General features: G+C 42.7%; 2 protein-coding genes across 8 annotated transcripts in view; one reads left to right on the top strand and one right to left on the bottom strand.

Annotated features, from left to right (window-relative positions):
- Window positions 1–6,159, bottom strand: part of DOCK4 (dedicator of cytokinesis 4) — a 255,664-nt gene extending 249,505 nt beyond the window's left edge. The window contains exon 1 of the mRNA XM_074870262.1: window positions 6,083–6,159. Coding sequence (XP_074726363.1) covers window positions 6,083–6,119 — 37 coding nt within the window. The 5' untranslated portion in view covers window positions 6,120–6,159. The remainder of the gene's footprint in view (window positions 1–6,082) is intronic.
- A 315-nt stretch (window positions 6,160–6,474) lies between these two features.
- The window catches only part of ZNF277 (zinc finger protein 277), a 69,819-nt gene continuing 50,875 nt past the window's right edge, over window positions 6,475–25,418 (top strand). For 6 of the 7 annotated variants that reach the window (XR_012629172.1, XR_012629173.1, XM_074870245.1 and 3 more), the window contains exon 1: window positions 6,475–6,574. Coding sequence is in view for 4 of the 7 variants with exons in the window: in XM_074870245.1 (XP_074726346.1) it covers window positions 6,532–6,574 (43 nt within the window). In the remaining 3 variants the exon portion in view is untranslated. Of the gene's footprint in view, window positions 6,575–12,840; window positions 12,978–25,418 lie in introns of all 7 variants that reach the window. The other variant, XM_074870250.1, reaches the window with a different exon arrangement.

Genomic DNA, 25,418 nt, shown 5'->3' with positions numbered 1-25,418 from the left:
ACATCCTTCAGAAGTGACAGCTGACTTGGCCTTGAGAAAGTAGTACAGAATAAATCCCTCAAAACTTTTTCCAAACATATTTTTCCTATGCTTCTATTGATTATCTCCGAAACAAGAATCAATCCTTTGTATTACATCATGTTAGAGATATTTACAACAAATTAAACGCATGTGACTAATAAAAAGGGACATCTCCCTCCAGGTTAGTCTCCTGGCTTCCAAATCCCTGGGAAGGGGACAGTGGTCACCTCAAAGGCATTCTGCCCAGCTCCTCACAGGACAAATAGCAAGAAAATGAGGAAAAGCAAAGCAAAAGGTTACTCAATGATGTACACAGTCACATGCAAAAAAACCCCACGGTAACAAAAAAAAATTCGTCTGGAAGTGAACCCAAAATCTTCACATTTCAACCCTTCTTTGCAGAACCACAAAGACAGGCTTGAAAGGACTTTGAGGGGTTACCTAGTTTGTTCCCCTGTACCTTCACAGAATAAACTATAAATCCAGTAGCAAAACACCCATCAAAGAAACACCTACGCAAAACACTCAGTCTCTCAAAGCTAAAGAAATAAAGCAATGCATCTCCCAGGGGTGTGAGCTCTGCTGAAAGTGCCTTGTCTCAGTTGCTGAATACATTCAAGTGTTGCAAGCAATCTAAGCAGTCAAAATGCTCTCCTCAGAATGTTCCCTGATCCCAAGACTCAAATTATGGAGAACTTTACAGACCAAAACCAACATGGTGAATTACACTCAGAAATGAACTGGAAACTATGGAAAGTGGTAGATAACATGTTCACCTTGAACCAGGCTGTAAACATGAAACCCTGTTTTATTCTGAAGTTTCATTTCTGGGCTGCAGGTTAGGGAAGCAAAGAGATGCGTCAAAGTCAGACACTCTTGCAGCAGTGCAAAAAGTTGTGGTATGTGCGTGGTAGGAGTAAAATAACCAATTATAGCTTCCTTGACAGAGAAGTTAGTGACTCCATCACATGCTGTCTGAGCTCCCAGAAGCAATCACAGATTACATTAGCCTACACTGGATAAAAAAAGCATTCTCCCTTTCAACAGGGAGACCACATTCTCACCTTCACTCCTTGTATTATTTAATTTACCATTGTTCCATCATCTTTTGGTTAAATCTGACCCAGCTAGTAGCCACACAAGTCCAACACTGAAATAGTGGCAAAAAACCCCTCAATACAGCAAATGAAGAAAAACAGAAAAACACAGTACAATCAGTATACAGCTAACCATGAAACAACATCAGCCTTCAAAAATCTTTCCCAATAGGTCCAGATATAAAGTGCATAGGAAAGAAGAGATCTTGAAAGGGCACTATGTAAGCAGGTGTTAGCTCTGGGTTGTTCTTAGGAGATAAAGACATTCAAAACATCACATCTATACTAAGGACTCTAGATTTTTGGAGACAGCTGTTAAAAACTATTTTAAAATCTTGACTTAGTCTTATTTTAAGGCAATTTCACCACTTTATCAACACTTGTTTAAGTTAAGACTAGTCATGACCGAAATGACTTAAAAACTTCAGCCTTCATATTCTGCTCTCCAAGAGAATAGTCAGTGATTTTTTTAGTCTTTTTTGTCCAAGAGCTGTGAGTTGACATCATTCCATTTTCAAAATATACCAAAAGTTACTGCTTATATAGAAGACCAGGAAAATATCATCTTTATCTGACATCCTGAACTGATGTAAAAGCCTCCATGACAATGCATCATGTGTTAAAAATCTTCCCATAGCAAAGACCCGCACATTTTATATCTGAGATAATAGAACTTGGGCAGGTATAAAATGAGAATGGGTTCCCATCGCCCTGGTGAAGTCAAGGGAGCACTGGTATCCTGCAACTTCACTCTCAGTGCTCCATGGTACCTCACCATCACCTACTTGCAGCCGACCAGCCCCACAAGCTGTAAGAAAATAATCATCCTCCAGCTGTTCCTTAGCTAAATGACCCAAAAATGCACTCTGTTTTGCCTTGCCTCACCTCTAAAGTTATTTAGGCAGTTTGACTGAAATTTTGGATATAGCTCATTATTAGTGGCCATATTGGTCTAAGACAAAAATACAAACTGAATCCCATAGAAATGCGAGGCAAGATTAACATAGGAGAACAGAGGAAATAAGGTTTCATTCATACTATTTGGAGATAGATAAAAGAGAGGCTGATGAAGTGTTTGTGTTAAACAAAACACATTAGAAGTCTAGCATGTTTTTGACAAAGGTATTGTCGAGCTAAACAAACCAAGCTCATTTACAGTGAAGTTAGCTTGCAGTCGAAAAAGTGATTGCAGCACGAAGATGAAGATGTCTTAGCTTAACTACCCAACAGGACTGCTAGCAAGACTACCCTGGCTCCAACTCACAACAGGGGACAAGCCAACTGATCTGGCTTTTGACTATGTGCAAGTCAATACCGCTCCTGTGATCAACTAATACACCCCTGTATTTTTCCTCCTATAAACGTTAGCTTACTGCACAAAGTCATTTGACCCTTCCATTTCTCCGTCTATAAAATAGGAGATTGCCACACTTCGCACCCCCTTGAGAAGGCAGATTTATGGTTTAAACACATTAGAAATACCAAGCATTATTTAAACTCAGTCTAAGTTAAATTAGTATATTTTGCTGTACAGAATGACTTCAGGATCTGGAATACCGTTCTGCTTATGACTTAGACTATGCTTTCAGCAACTGTTTTTAATTTTTCTCCTTAATTAATCTTTCCATCCTAATTCAAAAAATGCCTTCCTGAAAAATCCTGAGAAGCTTTGTGCTCAGTAGAAAGAGGTGAATCACCTGCAATCCAGAAAGCATAACTGCATCCTTACAGATTCAGGTAAATCAAATCGGATGATATGGCAGTATGCAGATCTGGTGAGACAAAAAGAAAAAACCTCTATATGAACCTCTATATTCAGGGTATCTAACAGAACTTGTATCTTTACTCCAGACAGCAGCTGCAAGATAATTATGTAGTCCTGTAATTTATTTATTACAGCTAAAAGTTTCCAGTTTGCACCAACTGGTAAGAGTCACCTTTTAAAAGCTACACTTACCAGTTTGCTCCCTGCAGAGCATCCACAGCTGTACAGTCTTAAATGACTCATTTTAACAAAGGGTTTGGTTATTGTTCTAAACAATATTGTTCTGTTTGGTTCTGAATTCACACAGAACAGCAGACAGCATTTATGTAAGCCAACTCCATCTGACACCTACCAGAATTACATACTATGAACAGCAAGAGATCTTACCTCTCCTACCCTTACATCAGCGTATTTTGTGCTAAAGACTCCACATAACCGACCACTGGATCCTTTGTGTGATGCCATCGCTAGTTTGACACAACAGCTGAAGGTGTAATTCAAAACATGGAATTTCAAAGTAAAATACAGAAGTTTAACCTTTTGTTCCGAAAATAAAGATATCAAAACCCAGACAAAGTAGACCTTCTCAGAACCAGAAATACTTCAATGCTTATTTCACCTTTAGCATCCTGAAGGATAATATGTAACTGAAAGTCTATAGCCTTAGAAATAAAAACACCTAACTGCAGTACAAAGGGTGTCATATGTAAGCATAATAATGTTCTTCATTATGACAGTTATGTCTGTCTACTAGGAAACGAACTGGCAGTGTGTCTGCCTACTAGTAAATGAACTTAAGAGTAAAGCAACCTGCTCAGTAAAAGCAATTAGGTATTATTTGTGGCTAGCAGGCAGAAGTTTAAAGATTTGAAGATTGTTACTTGTATTAACTACCTCTCAAAGTGGGAATCAGTCGGACCCTGCAAGTGAGCAACAGCCACCTGGTTACCAGCAACCCTTCAGTGCAACCAGGTGGCTGTCGCCTGGTTATTCATCCATTTTGGCATGTCACAGCAGAAATGTGCAGCACACAGCATGTGCTGCAAAATTCAGATTGAAAATGCAGATGAGGTCTGATGTTGATGTAAGCCCTAAGCTCTTTATACAAAGGATACATATGCTTGGTACAACTAATCGGGATTCTCAGAGGGGTTTTATAATGCACCCATTTTACCACGGTAGGTAAATAAATCAGTACTACATAAAAAACAACAAACTGTTTGGAAACATAATAATCCCATCACTAAAAAAGGAAAATATATAAGCAGGTCTGTGGTGTAAAACACAAGTTTGACCTATGAAATTCATTTTACGTGAAGTTTAAAGAATTATACGGCAAGATACAACTCCCCTACTGCTGCTAGAGAGCACAATAGCTTATACAATAATTGGGTGTGAAGATTTTGCAGACAGCACTCATCATGCAGGTGAGTGAGCACATAGCATAAAACACAGTCCAAGAGAAAAATTAAATTACTTTAGGTTAGTATTTCAACATTTTGCAATGGTCATATAAACTACGGTATCACCCCCATCCTAGGGGTAGAGAGTACCCAAACTGAACAGTGGCTTTTTGTTACTATCTTGAATAGCCTTTGGGAGCCAAATCACAGAAAACCATGGAATGAATTTAAATAAGAATAAGCATCTTTTTGTGACTATATTATATTTATGCAAATAAAGAGGATCTTTGTAGTGAACTACATTTTCTGTTTGATCCACTATTGAGAAATCACAACTGTATCTCTTCAGCAGGCATAAGATTTCAGTGACACCAGCCCTGGTAGGTGAGGAAGAGCTGGACAGGGATACATGTGTAAGTACCTAAAAAGGTTTGCTAAACATAGAAAATCTTATTTAAATGATATCGCTTAGATGTTCAGCAACCAGGGGGTAGTTATTCAAATAAAGGGAGCAGTGTTTGCCTGTTTGTTCTCAGTATTAGAAAAGATGCTCCATAGTGATTTTTAGCTGATAAATCAGGGAAAAAATGCTTCCGTTGTGAAATAGCATACTATGCTCAAAAATAAAAAACCCAAATAGATCGAGAGGAGGGCTGCAGCTTGAAATACTTAAGTGCTAATATCCAGCATGCCATTCCAGGGAGTCCCAGAGTGGTTTTTAAGCCTCTGCCCATCCTCGTAAAGAAAGGCGGGTGGCAGGACTAATCAATGTCTTGCAACCCAGCTGTGACCCGGCAAATAAGGAAGTCAAGAAAATAAATCCCATCGATGATCTCTATAATGTAACGTTGGGAGGGCGGCAACATCTGGGCTCAACTCCAAACGGGACGAAGCGGCCCCGCACTGGGCTGGCTCCCGCGGCACTGCGCGCCTGAGCGCGGCCGCGCACTCGAACAAAGGAGGGCTCCGCGCTCCTCGGGCTCTTCCCGTAATATGCACAACTCCGCGTTCAAACGCGACGTAAACAGACGGAAAGCTGCTTACTACGCTAGTAGGTCTGTAGAACAGTTCAGCTGCATCTCTGTCAGAGTGGGCTATTGTCCGGGACGAGCCACCGGAGCTCACCAAGTGCTGGCGGGTTTAAGTGGTAGTGTCAACAAAAAAACAAAAAAAAAAAAAAAAAAATCAGCGCCAGCCTCCCTGTCACTTCGTAAGTCAAATCAACGGGCTTCAGAGCCGTGCACCGGGCAGTCGAATAAATCGGCAAGGAAGCGCGGCTCCCACAAGCGACACTTTGTCTGGTCTCCACTGGAGCAGCGACAAAACCCCCGACGCTCGAACAATGCCCGCGGCCCCGCTCCCGCTCCTCCCCGGGGCGCCGCCGCCACCGCCGGGGATCGTCCCCCCGCCGGGTCGCCGCTCACAGCGGCGGTATTTCTTTTTAAGGCTGCTTTGTTCCCCGTGAAACACCAGCCCTCCCACCCAGCGCCGGCGGGGAGAAGCCGAGCGCCTGCCTCGGAGGCGGGGACCGGCCCCATCCCCGGGCAGCGGCGGGAGGCGCCGGAGCCGCGGCTGGGGCACCGGCCGCTCTTTGTTGTGCCCCTGGGGAAGGGACCGCTCCCCGCCGGCCTCCGCCGCTCAGGGAGGGCGACGCGGCCGCTCGCAGGGGCAGGGCGCTGCCGCCGCTCCCGCGGGGGACGGCAGCCGCCCGCACCGGCCCCGCCGCGGGATGCGCTCCACACCGGCAGCGCCGCTCCGCGCCCCCCGCGCTGCCCCGCTCGCTCTCGCCCACTCACCCACGCCGTACTTCTCGTGCTCCGTGGGTATCCACATGCTCGCGGCGTGCGTGCGCCCACCCCCCCTCCCGGCTGGCAGCCCCTCCGCCGGGAGCAGCGGTGCCGGCGAGCGCGCCCGCTGCCCGGCTGCTCCCGCCGCGCCTCAGCCGCGGCTGCCCGGCCCCGGCGGCGAAGGCATTGTCTGTCTGTCTGCCTGTTTATTTGTTTGGGCGACGAGCGGGCGGGCGAACTGACTGAGGCGCGCTCGCCGCCGGCCACTTATATGCCCCGTCCCGCTGCACGCTGGGGAACGTAGTGCCTCACCGCGGCCGCGCCCCTCGTCGCCCGCGGCCGGGGGAGAGACTACGAGCCCCGGCCAGCCCCGCGCTCCCCGCCGGGGCGGGGCGGGGCGGAGCTCGGCGCCCGGAGGCCGCCTCACGCCGGGGCGGGAGGAGCGGCGCGGCGGCGGCATGGCCGCGTCCGGCGGGGCCGGGGGTCCGCCGGCGCGGGGAGGTGAGTGCGCTGCGGGGAGGCGTGAGGGGACCCCCCCCGCTCCCCTCCCGCCGGCGGCTCCGTGGCCCCCGGCTCGGGCGGTGGGATGGGGCCGGCGCCGCCGGGCGCTGGGGGTGGGGGGCGGCGGGCGCGTGTGGGACAGCCCGGAGCCCCCAGGGCCCGTCGCGGTGGGGTCCCGCCGGTCGCCCGTCGGAGCGGGCTGCCGGGGAGAGCCCCGGGCAGGCTCGTCCCCGCCGGCCGGTGGTTACGAGGGACGTAGGTCGTGTTCTGGCCCTGCTGGTGCCATTCCTTCGCTTAGCAAAGCGCCGCGTGTGGCCCGTGAGGCTGGGGGGCGGGGAGGGGTTTCGACAGCGAGGGGAGCTGGCGAGGGAATGGGTGCCGGCTGTGGGCCGGAGGTGGGACACGGAGCGGGCAGTCCGGGTGGCCTTTTGACTGCTCACAGAAATCCGTATCTCGGCACACACACGACAGAGGTAAAGAAAAGCAGGCGGTGTGCAGGGAGGAGCCCAAATGGACTGCCGGGGGTGACGGCCGGAGATAAGCAGCAAGAACAGCAAGGTTTCCACCCTTGTTGAGGGGCTGCAGCTTCTGAGACACACCGTAAGTAAGAAGTAGAAGCACAGACAGCAGTAAGAAGCAGCTTAGCTAGAGCTCACCGTAGGTAAACTGCAAGAAATCCTCAGGCTGGACTGATCCGTGTGAGAAAAACCCGGGCGTTGTGAGGCAGGAGCAAGAGCTTGGGTTACATCTCCTGGTCCTGTGGGAAGGCACAGGCAGAAAAAAGGGGGAAGACCCTGGTGATATGACAGCAATGCTGCTCTGCAGGCCTTGCCGGGTACAGGTTGCCCCTGAGTACATCTGGTTTTAAAAAAAGTGTTCTCCAATCAGATCATTACTCTGAGCTGGTAACTAGGAGTTTTATGGGATGATTCCGTTTGAGCTGAACAAAAAGACAGAGTTTAATGTTTTCACATTTAAGAGAGGAAAGTGGCATAATTTTTTTTCAGTTCAGGTTGGCTTTTAGCTTCTACTGTCAAACTATGTTGAATGTTTAAGTCACCGATAGTGTGAAGGACACAACAGAAGGAACTCAGGTGCAAGCAGGCAGTTTCAAACCTGGAGTTAGAGCACACTTATTCCGTGTTTATCCTTCTAGTTATCAAACTTCGGTAGTGAGTGATCTTTTAAGTGACCTTTGTGTTGTTTCTCTAGTATGTACCCTGCTTCTGTTCATAAAAGTAGTATCACTTTAGTTATGCTAGTAGTTAAAGCAGTACTCTTACTTTATTTATGTGTTGCAATATGTTGGCGTAAGCCTCTCCTACATGAAAAGCCAGACCCTTCTAGAGCACTTCCACGCTGGGGTGATTGCACCCAGAGGCAAAGCTGCATCAGTTTAACTGCTGAAAAGGACATCCACTTTTGTCTGTGCAAGTCTTCTGTGTCAAACAGTATATATGTCTGTGGAGTACTAGAGAAGATGAGGTTTTTCCAGGTAACTCTTGTAAAGGCCAGTACAAAAAAAAGTTTGTTCCATTGAAATTCAGAGGCCTATGCTGTTTTCTTTAATAAGATGAGTTCAAACACTCATTGAAAGGATTAGTGAACTTTCGGTGTCTTTGCTCCCAAACTCGCTTTGCATCCCCTGGCAGAACCTTTGGAGTCTCTAGGTGACAAAATGTATAAAAGTCACTATTGAAAATCAAAATAATAGATGCCAGGCTAAGTTAACTTCTGCCTCAGCCTATAGACTTCCAGGTACATCCAAGCTATCTCTGTCTCCATAAGAGAGAGCTGCTAATGTGCTGGCTGGGAGTCATGAAATTCTGCCACAGCTTTTTAACTGTCCGTCATGTTAACGATAACTGACTTCAGCATGTTTGTATTAGGCTCAGAGCCTCTCCTTCTTCTTCCCTTGAACAAAGACAAGGCTACGCAATGGCTGAAATTGCTTTAGAATCCAGTCACTTACAGTAAACAGGCGTTACACTATAAATTACATTGTCTTTGGGCAAAGAAATACCTCACTCCAATATTTATCATTTCCCTGTCTCTGAGCAAAATCCTTATTCTTTCAGAGGTTTCATTTCTACAAAGCTATTCGCTCTAGCAACATCTTGTACCTGCATGTGCACCTGAGAAGACGTATCACTTCTTTGGAGACAGTATATAGGAAAATTAAATAACATTTTTTTTTCCTCTCCTGCTGTTTCCTATTTACAGGAAAGCCTGTGCTTTAACATTCTAATCCAGGACTGTGTTGCTTCCTAGTTAATTCCCTGCAGCAGCCTTTACCAAGTAGCTTTTAATAAACATATCACTGTCCACAGTACAATTTGTTCAGTCCTCGTTAATTATGCTACACATCAGCATTTCTTACAGCATCTGTCAATGGATTTTAAATTGGGGTTTCTTCTGGAAGTGTGTCTTTCATAGTTTCATCACCAGTCTGACAGTTACGGCTTCCTACTCGGGGTCTTTATGTGCTCAAATGCTTTTTAATACCATGCTGTTGGAGTGTACCATGCCAGAGCACAGCATGTTATTCTTATTCCTTCTACGTTTCTCTCTTGTGTCACATTTTTAAGAGAATTCAGTTTACTGTGGAAAACTAAGGTTTGACTGGTCTTGCACAAGTCTACCTTTCTTCATTGCTACCTAGAGGATAATTTAGTGAAAGTTGTTTTGTTCCTGATACTATAAGCATCACTTCTTTAGCTCAGCTCTTAAGTTTTCTCTGTTAAGGATGCTGTGAGAGCCACTAAACCCAGTGAACTCTGGGATCCAGGAGTTCCTCTTTCCTGGATACTGAAAGCCAGTCCCATGTACTCTCAGACCTGAGAGGTTTCTCTGTCCAGATTGATGGATGCATTCCTCTTTAGAATCACAAGCACCCCCATGTTTGCAGGCCACTCTAAGTCTGTTTAACATCCATTTGTGGATCTTGAGCCCTTTACCCAGCCACTGGCTCAGACACCGAGTCTTTCGTGGTGAGGGTCTCCTCCTACTCACTGACTGCTCCACCTTGTTGTTCACTGATTCATAACCAAATCTGGTATTTCTGATGCTCTTACCTGAGCCATCTCAGCTTCATGGTATCACCGATACAGTTACCTCAGCCCTGTGTGCCTTGCAAGATTTCACTCCCCAAAAGGTCCCAACACCATTCCTCCCCCCAAGCCTCTGTGAAGCCCAGCAGCCTCTTACATAACCCCCCTCTTACCTACCTGAAACCCAGCCCTTCCTCATCACACTCTCAGCAACTTTTTTCAGCTTCTCAATCTGTTATTTATGTTCAGCCATTTCTCGTGTTATGCCCAGTAGTTTCTCATGTTAGCTAAAGCTCAGGCCAGGGCCCAGTCATTGGCCTGGTTCAGTTTTGGCTTGCCATCTCATTGCTGCGCCCTCAGGGTATCCCCTCTGCTGCTCCAGCCTCCATCAACCCGAGGTTTTGGTGGGTGTTTTAGCTTCCAGTTAATTTTCTTCATAAACTTCTTCATGCTTTTGCCCATCTGCTTGTGTATCAGCAAAAAAAGGGCTTAATCTGGCTTGTGTCTTCACTTCTGCGCCAACCACTTCTGTCCTTTGTGGCTCTCCAGCCTTTCACACTGTCCTCTCATCTGTTTTGAGCCTGCTTTTCATTTTGCACTCATTACCTCTGTTCCTCAGCTGTCATCTGCCTCTAGAAGGCCCCTCTGACACTCTGATGACAGTTCCTCAGCCTCCAACATTAATTCGGTTCCTCTTGCCCCTGCTCTCTCCCATACCCAGCTCGAGTACTCCTTTTGTCCTGCCCTTTTCCCTTCTGAACTGTCAGCCTCCACTGCCCACAGCTCTTCCTTAGGTCCCACCGCTCCTGTCCCGCTGCCGTGCATCTCACCAGCTGTCATCCACAAACTGCTTCTGGATCCCGTTTTCAGCCCTGCTCTCCATATTGCTTCTTTTTTTTTATTTCTTTTTTTTATGCTTTTCCTCCTCTAACTCCCGTGTATCATCCCCTTTCACCATACTACTCATGGCTCTCCATGTGCATGATCTCATCGTAGTCCTTGCACCTTCTTCTCTAGGATTAAACTTCATTAGGCCCGATGGCGAAACGTTGTGGGGCAGAGCATCAGAGCATGACTGCCACATGAGGTACCTGGCTCTCAGCAGTATCGTAATCTTTGCTCTTAGGCAGGAGCAAATTAGGAGCCAGAAAGATGAGGTTTCTCTGTAGCTCTCCTGCCTACTGAGCTCGATAGCTAAAAGTCCACCCAAAAACTTTTGGGAGTAGAGGAAGCGAGGCACTTCTTGGGTGCTATGGGCTAAAACACAGATGGTGTTTGGCCTCCATGTTGCCTCTTCACTTCTGTTTTGAAAACTGGGAAGCAAGGAGGTGAATGGACAAATGTTTACTTTTTTCCACTCTTAAGTTGTGTCCCCAGGTTATCTGTAATTCCTGACGATAGCATTGTAGTGACAGCTTCCTTCACATTTGCTACTCCAACCTATGTTAGAAGGTATGATGCTGCAGGGCTCATGCATGCATCGGGCTAGCCCTGCTGAAGAAGCAATTAAAGGGATTCCCCAGCAGTGGCCCCTGGCCACTTATGGCTCTCAGAAAGAGAAACTTCATCTCTTACTTCCTGATTCCCTTTGCCTGGGAGAGCCAGGCAGGGGGGGAAATGGCAACAGCAGCAATATGTGGCTGTGCCCTGCCCTAAAGCCAGTTCTCAGAATGTGAAGGTTTAAGGAGAGTGATACTTTTGAGTCCCACCTGGGGTGGCAAAGACTGGTCAGGATTGAAATGCACTAGCGAAAACACTGTAGATACTGAGTAGACACCCTCACTGTCTGATTCAGAAGTACGCGCACATTCGTGGATCCCTTGAACATTACCATGGCCTCTAAACCTGTCTGATACCTGTGCCTGAGCCCTCTTACCCAGAGTGCAGGTTTCCTCTTGTTTCATAGCAAATCTGACTTGGTGTTGGCTATCAAAACAGATACATGTGCTCACGCTTGTCTCGTATGTACCCCACGGTCATGGATCCCTCAAATATTAGCAGTCTCCAAGTCCATTGGCTGGACTGCCTTGCTAGTCATTGACTCTTCCCATGACTGGACACCAGCTTCCTTGCCCAACCGCTGACTCAGACCTTGAGTCTTTCCAGATATAGGTCTCCTTCTACTCAGTGAGTACTCCAGTTTGAACCTTGATAGCAAATTACACATACATGCATACAGCGTTAAATTCACTAGGAAAACATAGACACACCATGGTTCCTCTAGTTCCTGGACCTGCAGACCTTGAGACCTGCAGCATCTTCTGCAGTTGCTGGCATTCAGACCTTGCAGCAGTATCACATGTAGGCCAGAGCATGAATTACACAAAAAAGTAGTTAAGAAAAGGATTTGCTAAGAAGAAAGGAAAGACTGTGGTGATCAGGTGCGGGGTTTGATCAGAGAAGCTTACCCACCAGCAGCCTGTTTAAATGCAAGTGGCCCTTTTTATTTCCCCCCACTCCCTGCCTCCATTTTCTGGTATTTGCTCCCCTGCATCATTCCCTTTCTCTGCCTTTGGCCCCTCCTCTAAATTTCCCGTAAGATATACAAGCCCCTTGTGGTATCCCATAGCAAGTTTCATGCAGTTCCACAAACACCCTCAAGTATACCATAATACATACTATAACCACGTTTCCCCTTTCTTATCAGTGACAAAGTTCAGGCTGAACCTGTTCAAGGTTGTGTCCCAAGTAGTTCCTTTTATGGCATTAGTTCCTTAATGACCAAAGACAACTTATTGTCTCTGTTGTCACCCACTCATCAATGTTTGTTTGTGTGTAATCTACCACTTCCCTTGTTACTTGATACTTCTTTTATACTGAATAGTCCTTAACCAAATAAAGTAATGAACCAGATGCCCTCCCATCCCACACATCCTTATACTACCCCTCCTATTCAGATCAGCCCCAAGTGAGCGAGTTACCTCCTTCCTCTTCAGATATCCACAGCGTGTGTGGTTGTGAACAGGGAGCTGCTGGTTGCTCACTGCCATGGGTGAAAACCCCAGAAAGATGGTAGAGCAGCCGTTGCCCCAAGCGTACAGCTGCCACTTGTCTGTTCCTTCATCAGAGTTCCTTGGACATTAGCCTGATGGGCTCACCCAGCCCACCCGTATCTGCCCGTTTCTGTTTGATAGTTTTAAAGGTTCATTTCCTTGAAACCCTGGTCAGTTCCAAGTGTTCACACAAGTGGTTGCATCCTCAGTTGTTCCCCCACAGGACACTTCCAAGCATCTAAAGTACCACCAGTGATCTGTTTCTTGGATTAAATCTATGTGTTCAGTGGAGGATTTCAAGACCTGGGACTTCCACCATACCATAGATTTTGGAGAGGAGAGAAGGGATTTCTTCTATCGGTAGGTATTCTTAGCTCTGTAAAGGGTCTTGCTTTGACACAGTTTAATCATTGTGAACAACTAGCAATTACGCCTGGAGGAGGTTCACTAGTAAGTGCAACACAATTTATTTTAATATGATTACCAGAATGAATCTCCTAAACCAGTATTATTTTGAAAAGTTTTAAGAGCATTTGTTGTGATTTTTAATTAAAAATGCAATCTCATAGTCATTTTAAACAGTTACCTGATAAGCAAATGGATCCTGTGGAGGACAGGAAATTACTAAATTATTATTGGTAAAATCACCTTGCATGTACTTCATTGTTTGAAAAATAAAAAGGAAAAATCCTTTCTTGTAACTGTTGCAGTAAGATTTTAGTGGTTTTAGCCTTCACAGCACGTTTCTTAAAAAACTGATGATGGGAGAATATACAAGTGAAACTAAGTATTTCATTAAATGGATAATAATAGATTAATAAAATAAGTAATGGATTGTATTGCTTGGTAATGCAGATCTGAACTGCCAGTGATCCTGACGTAATTTTACAAATTAAAGTGTCATAAAGGTTCACAGTATTTTATCTGAGGACAAAGGGCTGTCCCCACACCTCAGCATGAATATGTAACTCCGTTAGCACAAGGCATAGGATATGTTATAGTCTCCAAAAATACCCAACAAAGGCTTGCTATTTGGTTTTCTCTGAATTCAGAAAACTTTCATAGCTTAAAAGCGAAGATGGATGGCCTTTATCTTTGTTAGATATCATTACTTTAACTGCCTAGTAGTGGACATATAGCTGTATTTAATTCCGGTAATCTAAGACAATTCTTGCCTGCTCAGTAGCCAGTAAAGGCTTTGATACATGAACAAAATACCAAGTATCAGCTGCTCTATATAATAACTGGAGCTCTTTGAGGAGTAAGCTGCTTCAGACTACCTGGTGAGCAAATGCACAGCTTAAACATGATAACTTGTTTGCATGTTAAAGCCTTTAAGTTGTTTGAAATCTCTGCTCAGGCCTCCTGTTACCTGCAGTGCGGTAACAGGGAGTAGTGGTTCATCAGTCCACAGACAGATGAAGACCTTTAAACTGTCTCAGTATTAGCAAATCCCTGATTCTTACCCCAAAAGGCTTTCTCATTACCTGAACAAGTAATAGATGCAGACATGCTTTATCTAGATGTAGAGGTGTGGACTAAGAGGATATTACAAGTTTTTTGAATGTTCCAAGTGTAACACAGATGCCAATGTAGTTTGTTATGCATATTGAAACACCTTGTTCACTGTTTGGTTTTTTTTTTTACTGGGGAATACTGGTTTTCTGGAAGAGCACCAAAGCTGTCAATCCTTGTCACCAGTGATGTCTGCCACAAGGTGTGCCTGTCATATAAACAGGTGATACAGTTCTTCGAGACTTTAGCCAGCTTTCTTGATGAAGGGGTGCAGGGTTGTCCTGGTTCAGCTAGGATAGGGTTAAGTTTCCCCAGCAGTGGGGAGGGAGCTCTAGCCAGGTTATTCGATACCATGCTGATGTCAGGTCCAGCAGGTCCAGGAGCCAAGCACGGGAAGAACAGGGACAGCTTTTGTTGGTTGGTGTCTGGTCGGTCCCCTCACTGCTGTATCCATGCAATATATCTCGTGTTCTGTTCATTGTTATTACTGTTATTGTTATTGTTGTTGTTTGGTTTGTTGTTGTTACATTGTTGTATTAAAACTCTCCTTATCTCAACCCGGGGTTTGTATTTCACTCCCTGCCCTGTCCAGTCTGAGGGTGGCGGAGGGGCAGTGGCAACGTGGTCTCGGGTCCTGGCAGGGCCTAAACCACCACAGGGGTCTAAACTAGGATATGGTTATGATAAGAGTGAACAGTAGGAAAGGAAGAAAAGGACTTAAATATTGTGAAATTACAAGTATTAATATTTTAACTTCAATACTGGCAAAACTCTTGTCTGTCCAAACAGCCTTCATAAGCTTTCCCAGCCCTGTGTGCTTCCTTCCACCATGTCTTGTCTTGCACCCCCTGCTAGAACTCTGCATCTAGGATCTGCATCCTAAAACAACAATTGCTGCCAGACTCTCTGAGGCTTCTGCTTCACATTCTCATCCACGAACTTCCAGCAAGCTGAAGCCGGGGGAAGAGCCTGAAAGCATTTGAATGTCTTTCCATGAACCTTTTAAAATAGCTTTAAATATGGCATCAGTAAAAGCCCCGCACAATGTAGGAAAGACCATGGCATTGAAGAACTGGGAGGGAAAAAATGGGGTAAGTTTTGTGCAAGTCTGTGCTTGTGAACAGTTGGGCCCACCATCCTGACCAATGTCTCGCTGAAGTCAGGGGAATGCATTTGTGAAAGTGTCGTTTCTTTACAGAGTTGTCTGAAGTCATCAGTAATAATTACAGTCACTTGAGTGAAAAAAACTAGTGTCCAATGACCTGATAATTGTTGAATTAAATAATGTATTGGTCAATACCATTAAAACCGCGTAACCAGACTGAAACTGTGCTGCTTAGCTTGTGATATAATGCGTAAATTTTTGTAAGATGCCAAACTGCTAAACAGTAGGGTTAGGCAATATGGGGATGTGCAAGCAGTTTTCCTCAGTAAGAACATGCCAGATACTGCATAAGAGTACAAATGTGATGTGTGTGGCTGTTTATACAACATAGTTTCATGTTAGGGAGCTTCTCTGCCCCGCTTGGTAGGGCAGTAGATTTTTGCCCTGTAGTATAAGCAATAATACTTTTTTGCTGTACAAATGTGGTGTGCTCAAACTACTTTGTACAGAAATAGTACCCATATTTGATACTTTGATTATGGTATGGAGCCAGGAGTGATCAACTGGAGTCTTTATTGATTTTTCAAAACATGCTACATGTTATGGCAGTCAAATTGTAGTTGTTAAGTAAATGAAAAGGTCATTGTGTTTTGCTTGAGCTTATTCTCTGATTATAAAGTATTTCAGATCATCAGTGTACAGCAGAAACTGTCAACTTTTAATGTTTTGGCACTATATGGAATGGTATGGTTACAAGTCTAGTATCTGATCATTGATATCAAGGCCTGGTTTGCCAGCAGGTAGTTCTATGTTCACTGCTTGTTTGCCACTCTGTCCTAACATTTTGCTATAGTAGACCTGTAAATGGGAAGTTGTGGTAGGTGTTTTGTCAGTGGCTTCGTGGTCCAAAACTCTCAGACAGATGCCTGTCTGTTCCTATATATTTCAACTGGGTTTCTTGAACTTCTGGGTTTTTTTGCCTCATGTTTTCACTGGGCCATCTCTTCCTAATGGTGTTTTTTCCACTTTCGTTTATTCTCTGATTTTTATGATGGACAGACAGTGCCCAGTGTGAAATGGCCCAGCTGCTTCTGCTTGATTCTTGCTTATTGAGATGTCATCGTCCCATTTGTCATCAGAGGCTTTGTCCCCAAGGAGTAGCTACTTCTGCTTCTTGCCCTGTGTAGTAGTAGCAGATTAAAAGCCCTCTCTTTATCCCTCTGGTATAGAAGCTTTATAACTGGATATGCCATCTGTTTCAACCTCGCAAGCTGGTATGGTGTGGTGTGGCTCTGTTCACATGATCAAATAATAAGGCACAATAGATAAAGACAATTGGTGCTGCAGTTCCTGCAACTATATTACATGGTTTGGCATTTTTGCTTTGAATTACATGTAGTCAGTCTTCCCACACCAAACTGCCTCAATGTGCAGGTGTTTCAAAGCTGTCTGAAGCAGTGCCCCTTGGTTTAGCCCCAGATGTCTCTGCTAGGATGCAGTTTGTATGTATCTCGACTCCAGACAAATCCAGTTCATGTCCACCAACTCCTCTCTAAACCCGGCCAATGTGCCTAGCAGCTGGAGGATGATGAGGGACTGCAGGACTCCTGTGTGAGTCAGAGCTGTGCTGAGATGCAGGAAGAGGGACAGGGCTGGTGGGTAGTGCAGGGAAGCACTGCACAGCATCCTGCGATTCAGAGCCACTGCCAAAGGTCGTAGCTTGTGCCCCAGGTCAGCCCTGGCAGTCCCACGGCGGGAGCACACAAGATTCACAGTATGAAAACAGGAATGGTTATGAAACAAATGCGTGAAGTAATAAGTGATACTGCTGCCACCAGAGCATTTTGCTAGCATTTGTTTTGACCAGCGTGCCAGCACTGAATTTTATTATGACTCAGTAATGCATGAATAAATGAGATAGAGCTTTTTCTCTGAAGGATGGTATGTAACAGAAAACATCCTGCCTGAGGTTTTAATTTGATTTTGTCTTATATGGGATGAAAACATGCAGCCTGTGTTATTACTGTACTAATTTAATGTTCAGGAGTCTGCATGTATTTATACAGTTAGCAAAATGTTGCCTGAAAAACATAAACAACTTGTATCACTAATTCTAACATTCTAATTCTGTTTCTTGAGGAAATTAACTTCAATTATTTTATCATCCATGTCCATGAGCTACATTAGCAATATCAGTTAGTAAGTGTATATCGTATTTAAGAAGTCAAGATCAGTGTCATATGTTTAATGAATGTGTGAAGGACAAGAGAAATAAATCCAGTTTAAAAATATTTATTTCAAATTCTGGTACAAAGTCAGAATATGCTCATAGAAATTCGATACAGCCTGCTGTGAGATGTCCCTTTGATCTGTAAGATATTAGTATTTGAGCTCTGACTTGAAAATACTTTCCTCTGAAATTAATTTTTTAAAATTTATTTATAAAGTGTGTAAATAGTGGATTATTTGAAATACAGTCAAAACTCTGTTTTCCTGAGCTAAAATATCAATTAGGCTGAACTGTGCTGATCCACGTCACTGCACGCTATAACGAACTTTCCTTTTCAGACATTCTTTCTTCCAGTTTGAACACCAATTTATGGAGTTTTGATTCTAAAAGTAGAAACAACTTATTTTGCTACTCTCCATCTGGAAAAGCTCCCGTTCACTGAGAAAGCAGGAACAGACCACAGAGCTTCTAACACCACAGGGCCTCTTCCTTGTACTGATTCTTCATTAAGTACAAAATTCGGTTAAACAGTTCAGCCTTGAAGGCTTTGTGAATATCAGGTAGCTCAGTCAGAATACCTGAGAGAGATTTCAACCTGTTCTGTTGGTATGAAACCCACATACGTCAGGATCCCAGAAATGGGACTTCTCAGGATGAACTTTGAGGTTAGTTCTAATTTATATGAGTCTGAAAAAAATTAGTGACATTTAAAATTAAAATTTCACACTATTTTTAGCTGTTTTTCTCAAGTAGTTGCCTTTATCAAGGAATGTCTACCAGTGGAAAAGAACTATAAATCCTGTGATGCAGATATTTTAGTCAGGAGCATGGTAAAAATTTCTGTCCTGATGACATGGGGGTGTCTCATATGAATACCTAAAGCAGACTTTAGGTTTTTAATGAAAATCACACAGCCTTTCCTTTAGCTACAGAATGTAAAGCAATCATTTAAAAAGACCACTAGGCAATCCTTTTAACATCAAGAGGATAAACATGCTTGGGAATTGAATCCTCTTAGGGGAAAAGGACAGGTGACAAGAGAAAAGATAAGGAGAATCCTTGTAATAAAGGATTATTGATCTCTACTAAATAATGACAACAAGAAGTAGAGAGTAAACTAATTAACACATTATATGTAGCAATGCCGGCATAAAAAATGCTAGGTTTAATACAGTAGTTGTTAAAGACATCGCAAAGATAAATTGTAGCAATAAAGAAGTATTACTGTCCTTATTAAAGACACTGTTAAGACCCCTTCTTTGTGGAAGAGCTAAGGTCACAATCACGGTAAATGGAAATTAAGACATGCCTACTTCCAGCTTGGTAACGTTTGAAGAGGAGTCAGCAGAACAGTGGCAGTAGTAACATACACAAGTACTAAATTCGCGTACGCATCTTTACTTACGACACCTTCCAGTACATATTTTTAAAAGTTTTAAAATGACAGTCTTGATCAGCTGGGCACAAAATTATACTCTTTTTTTGGAAGTAGTTAGTTTTCATGTGAAAATAGCAGAAATTTAGTCTTTGTGCCTCAAATTTAAACCAGCATTGTTTATGCTTTATTGTAATGCCTTTCATATGCCTCTATATTAAATAGCAAGTTAAACAGAAAAAAGCTACTTATTTTTATTAATTAGATTTGGGTGGTAAGTACAAATGAAGAACCGAAATGATCACTTTTGTCCTTCCATTTCAAATTCTTGTGTTGGATATTTTCTTCCTCTTCTTTGTAACTAAACATTCTGAGTTTCACACTGCATAATTACCTTTATAGTCTTTCCAGATAATAGTGTAAGGTTTAATCATTGCTTCTTAATCCCTGATTTTAGTACATAACGTGGATCTCAGCTCTCCATGTCTACAATGTCATGTGATCACACTAAACAAGAAAAGCTTGGTATTGTTTACTTCAAAAATATCTATTTTGTTGAAGTGTCCTATTATTCTGGAGATCAGTATAATAATTCATACAAGCCTGAGTGATTCATAAATATTGAGTTTTAAAATTAAACATTTAAGTGCAGAGAAAATGTCAGGGAAGACTACTGAGTATTGAGTACCACCTCAGAGTCATCTTGATTTGCTTTATTGCTTTTTTATTTAAAAAATAAAAAAAAAGTGTAGTCAGATGTAGTTCTTTACAGATGTTCTTTAAGACAGCCTCCATGTATTTGTGATCTACAGTTCTCATCTTGCAAATACGTTGAGGTGAATAACAAGTCAAGCAGCCCACTGAACTGAATAAGATCGTTTGCATAAGTAAAATGTTTGCACAAATAAATGTTTGTAGAACTAACCACAGAGGTTGCAAAGAAAACTGCATCCAAATCCAAAATTCAGGAAAGAAAAAGATTTAGGGAGATCGTATGACAAAGGTAAACATAAACAAATGTTCTTTAAAGGAGAGAGCTGAGGCATGCAGGGAGACTAATGGCTGGTGGTGTAACTCATATGTGTGGCACCGCTGTACTGCAGGGGCTTTGGGTAGTGGGCAGGGAGCGGAGAGAGGAGTAGAAGGAAATGAGAATTTTTATGGAAAACTGCATGAAGTAATTAAATGGAACTTGGTTTCCTGATCCCTGTGACACCCATGAGGAGATTTGAGTGCTGAAGGTGTTCAGAGGAGGACGACCCTGGTAAGGGCACCCTGGAGGAGTGGGCAGTGTAGGGTTAGAAAGGAAGCTATAGCCACAAGTATGGAAGACCAGCGTGCTGAAACAGGAGAACATGTTTTGGCAATGGGAGTAATAAAAACCTGTGTACCAGTCGCAGTGCAGCTCATATGAGATAGGAAAGATCTGTCCTGTGAGCCCAGAGAAGCACCCGTAGCTGAGGGAAGCAACACGAGTAAATCCTAAGGCACCTCCAAAGGAATCGGTAAGAATTTACTGACTGGCAAAAGTGAACGAGAGTGGATGTGTTAGGACTTGGGAGATATTCTGAAGATGTTGCTAAGATCAAGGAAATACCTGCTGTAAACAGAGGCCAAGCTACAGCCTTCACTGTTTAATGAAACAGCAGCGCAGAAGTTCTGCTCTTAGTCATCACATGGGTTGTCACTTGTGGGAATTACTGTTGCTGTGCATTTTTAAATTCCAATTTATGGACAGGGAAGGTGGGGAAAAAAATAGGTAAACATACATTCGTCTAGTAATTAGGGTAAGACATGTTTTCTTTGTTTGGCTAAGAGTAGGAATTGGCTTTGTATTTTGAGTGTGACACAGATGCTCCTGCAATACTAACATTTCACCCTTTAGGTGTTCTGTAAACAGAATGGTACTAATTTTGATTAACAACAGGGCAGCTCTGAGGGGCATAATGAAATTATTCAAAATTTCGTTCTGAGGTAGATGAACATGTTTTCATGTTTGGTGGCCAAGATATCAAATCCTGCATTTAGTTACGCTAATGTAAGTTTATGCCATTTATGCAACAGTGAGGTATTATGTGGCTCTGAGCTTGCACAGAACCTGTCTGTAGTATGTTAAATATTTATAAATTACATATTAACATCAGCACTTAAATATTGTTATGAATACTTATTAGGGTCACTTTCATTAGTGTGTGTGTGTGTGCATGTGTGTCCCTCTCAATGTGAGAACAGTGGGTTTGCTCTGGTCTTTATTTTTATTGATGTAGGGGTTTGTCTGGGCTCAAGCAGAAAAATGACAAGCAGTGGCATATATCTGCTGGTAAACTGGGCAGTAATGTAGTCTATTATTTAAATATGATCTTATTGGCAAGCACATTGGTTTTGTTTTATTAAAATTCCAACACTTCACATTTTTATTAATCACTTTCCCAGTCTTTCTATTCACTTGTATTCTGATGCCTGTGCTCTGGTACCCATAGCAACACTTGTTAATGCTAATGAAACTGCAACATCCTAAGCTCCCCGACAGAGCAGCCCTGTTAAATATGGCTATTAAGCACAGTTGTATTTCTGTTAGTTCCAGCTCCCAGCAGACACCTGCTCTGTACAAACTCTGTCCTGAGATATTAGGATTTGCTAACTCGGAGCTTTTCTTAAAGCTGGCATTTGACTGGAGTGAAATTCTCATATTTCCAGACAGTGGATGCTACAGAATATGTATGGTTTCTGTAAAACTGACAAGGTTTAGCTGTAGGATTAAGTACTCTTTTGAAGTGCTCATTTGCATTCAATGAAAAAAAGGGCGGGGTTGAGACTGACTGATCTTGGAGGAAGCTACAGGATGTGTTGTCTCGAGCACATGGACGTTTTAACTAAATATCATTCATAGTGTATTAACAAGCAGAAGTAATAGCTAAATAATTCCTCATGAACTCAGACTCAGTTCAACTTAATAGAAGTACTTGAGCACTTTAATAAATAGAGGTAGGAAATGGTTATGTACATTGATTCTTCTTTCACTAAGGAACATATTTGCATGTAGTATTGGTGAGGATGATGACAGGGTGTTTTATTTCCAATATCCTGAGTTTTGGTTTTGAATACTGTTTATTTGGCAAGTCATTAGTCATCCATCTTTTATACTCTAGAAAACAAAGGAAAAATCCTGTAATCAGTATAAAATCTCTTCCAAGAATATGACCACAAATTAGGGAATGCCACTGTGCCAACAAATAGATGTTGCAGTGCCAAGGCTGCAAAACAGGGAAGCTGTCGTGTGTATTTCAAGTGTCAAGCCAGTGCTTTTCAATACTTTTTCATTATAGCTCAAAAAAACTTGAATACTAGACAAAGCTTTAAAACTACTCATTTCCCAAAGAGTTTTAAATGCAGCACTTTTTTGTGCAGAATTACCTATAGCTTGGTTCCCTAATGTACCATATCTGGGGGGTTTGGTCATTTTGATAACTAAATGGTTTTGCCGTGTAATCCGTGTGAGCTTGGGGGAGGGTGCTCAGCCTTTCTGTTTTCCAGTCGGCATCTGTTATGCTGTTAGTGTAGAGTGCCAGGTTTGCTAGGTGTCTTTCGATTTCCTGTCATTCTTTCTCCTCTTTGTTCTTTACGTGTCTAAAAGCATCAATCTTTTACTTATTGTTTGGATTTCTTTATTTGCCTGTATATCTTTGTTGTGTTCATCTTTGTTTTAGGATCATTTCAAGTTCTTGTGCTAATATCCTCATAATATTAACCAGCTGTATTAATGAGATAATAAACCAGACTTGTTGGTAATGAATTGATTCATTCAACTACTGGATTTAATTAGAAAGACACTTAACATTCCAGCAGATGTTCTTATTTTGTTTCATTATCCTTGTGTTACCAACAGTGGGCTTATAAATATATACTCTGCATGTCTATATTTACATGATACACTCTTCCACCTAAAGCCTGTTGTGCCATAAACTCCAAAAAATTACATGAAACCTGTAAATATGTGTCTGAAGCCAATTTGTATGAATTCCTCTTTCATCATGTCATTTCCCAGTCTATATGCAGTCTTGAATTTTCAGAATATTCTTCATCTGATAATAAAATGCTTAATCTCTTTAAAATGAGATAGATGTCTTCTTTGCTAGTTAAAAACACTTGTCTTTGGACTTACGTTATCTCCTCTCCTTCTGGTCTCATGACTCTCATTCCTTTTTATCTGGTGACAAAGCTTCAAAAAGAATACAAGTTCCCCTCTCCTCAGCATTCCCTGCAGACTAATTTAGGGAGTTCCTCCCTCAGCTTGCTGGTTGCCTGCTGGAGGGGTCTGCCTTTCCCTGAGCTCTGGGCCTTTAGTCATGGCTGCAAGTTGCACCCCAGGAGCAAGCCATGTGAGTTAGGAGTTGCAACAGTGAAGTTATTTCATTGATCTGAACCCCAGCACCCTCACTTTTCAGTTAGAGAATGTAATTTACGCAGCGGTGTTCAACTTTTCCCCAGATCTAGTCAGAGCGTGTAGTTCAGATATGCAACCGAGAAGAATTGAGCACAACAGCTCTTACTGTATTTAGTGTGCTACGTATGCCTACGCTGACAACAGTAGGTTTTGCAAACTGAGGCCACTGCTGGATGTCCTTGTTGGGAAGCACAGTGATAAAATCTTAGTGTTTTCTTTTCCTTTGTGTGTAATGCTTTTGAAGGAACCTTGCACACTTTATAAGGCTAACACGGATAACAAGATAATAAGGCTATAAGGATAACAAACCATCCCTTTGCTTCTTGGTGGCAGCAAGCTGGTACACTGGCTAAACCATCTCTGAGAACTTTGCCTTTCACAACTCACCTTCAAATGCCAAATCTTTCCTTCCTTTTCTTTCTGATACTCACACCTATTGTATTGGCCATAAAATTACACGGCATACTGCTTTGTGATAATTGCATGTGTGATTGTGCAGGTAGAGTACATTGCCTGTACTGCTATAGACTGTATTATAACTGTCTGGGTGTAACGTTTACTTAATGTGCAAACTAACATTAGTTGTGGGTTGAGAACATTTGTACTTGAAACTAAAAATGTTCCAGTAAGGAAAATGAACCCATTTTGAGCCTGTTGCTTCATTAGCTGTGAAGATTAACTAGTCTGTATTATAACAACACTTAAAATAAAGCCATGTAATTTCTGTAACAGGTAGCCTTTTTTTCATTTTCTTTTATCACTATTGCAATGGTGTGTAGAGTTCCCATGCAGGGATCAGGATTCCATTGCACTACGTAACCTGTGGGTGCTTATAACAAAAAATAGTGCTTATTCTAGTTTTGAATTTGAGTTTGGATTTGTGTAATGCAAATATTTTTCTATACCATCTCATTGTCAAATGTCTTCAAAGTATTCATTTTATTTTCCTCTGAAGAACTGGGTATACTTCTTAGTCTTTGTTTTCAAATAGTCTCTTCTTTCTACTAATCTACATTTTTTAGCTCTGAATTAGCTGTAAAAGACCACAATTTTATATATCCTGTTAAAGGTTAAACAACATGGTGTCAACTGTCAATTCTGTGCATGAGAGAGGGATTTTCTTAGTTCCTGAGTTCGGTGGGCTTTCTGTGAAGCCTTTGGGATATCTGTTTGCATAACAGTCATGCTGTTTTTCCATTAGGCAGAGGAGGAGAACTCAGTGGTGACAGGATGATTTGACAGAAACTTAACGGATGGATTTTATAGGGTTGTGTTGTCATAGGGAGCTAGGTCCTGTGCTGTTCACCACAGACACAAATAGGAAGGGGGTTAGGTGATAAATGTTGCTGTTAATACACTTTTTTTTTTCCCCAAGTGGTAAGCAGGAGGGCCAGCTGAAGCATTGCAGAAGAATCTCATGGTATTTGAGTGAACGGGACAAAAAAAAGTCCTATTCAATGGTAACAAATGCAGAGTAATACACATGGGAGTGAACACAAAGAAAATGTCCACTGCCTTGTACATTAACACCTGATTCACAACTTCTCTAAGACATTGAAATCACTGAAAATAATTCAGTGATTAATTCAATGATCACGAAAGCAAGCAAAATGCTAGGAATAAAAAAGAAATAGAGAAGAAATTGAGAAAAAAATGTGCTGATTCAGAAATCCATTTTCTTCCACTCCTGGGCATTTTCAAGCCACCCCTCGCCCCAGCACATGAAGAAAGGTAGAGTAAAACTGGCAAAGAGTTGAACAAGGGCAACAGGGAATGAAAGACCGTTAGGAGAATGTGAAATGTTGCTGCAGGTTTTTGCAGGTGTTGAAAGACCAACAATTTCAAACAGTGCAGAAGCAAATCCATGGAGAAAAAAGAAAGCCGTAAAATGCTCTTAAACTGAGGTACTCATATAGCCTGTGACTTAAACTTTCCACCCTCAGATTTATGGAAGTCTATGCTATTTGTGTGATTACTGTTTGATTGCCCTATTTTTATACACTTCCCTAGGTTATTGCTTCTTGCTATTGTCAGCCAGGGTACTTGCACTAGAGGGATGTTTCATCTGACCGTGTGAAGTCTTTCTTGTGTCAGTAGATTTTAAGAGAAAAGCTCGATACTTTCCCTTCATT

Source organism: Strix uralensis, chromosome 5, assembly GCF_047716275.1.
Source record: "Strix uralensis isolate ZFMK-TIS-50842 chromosome 5, bStrUra1, whole genome shotgun sequence".
Lineage (NCBI taxonomy): Eukaryota > Metazoa > Chordata > Aves > Strigiformes > Strigidae > Strix > Strix uralensis.
The sequence above is the reverse complement of the archived record's forward strand: the minus strand, read 5'-3'. Positions and strand labels throughout refer to the sequence as shown.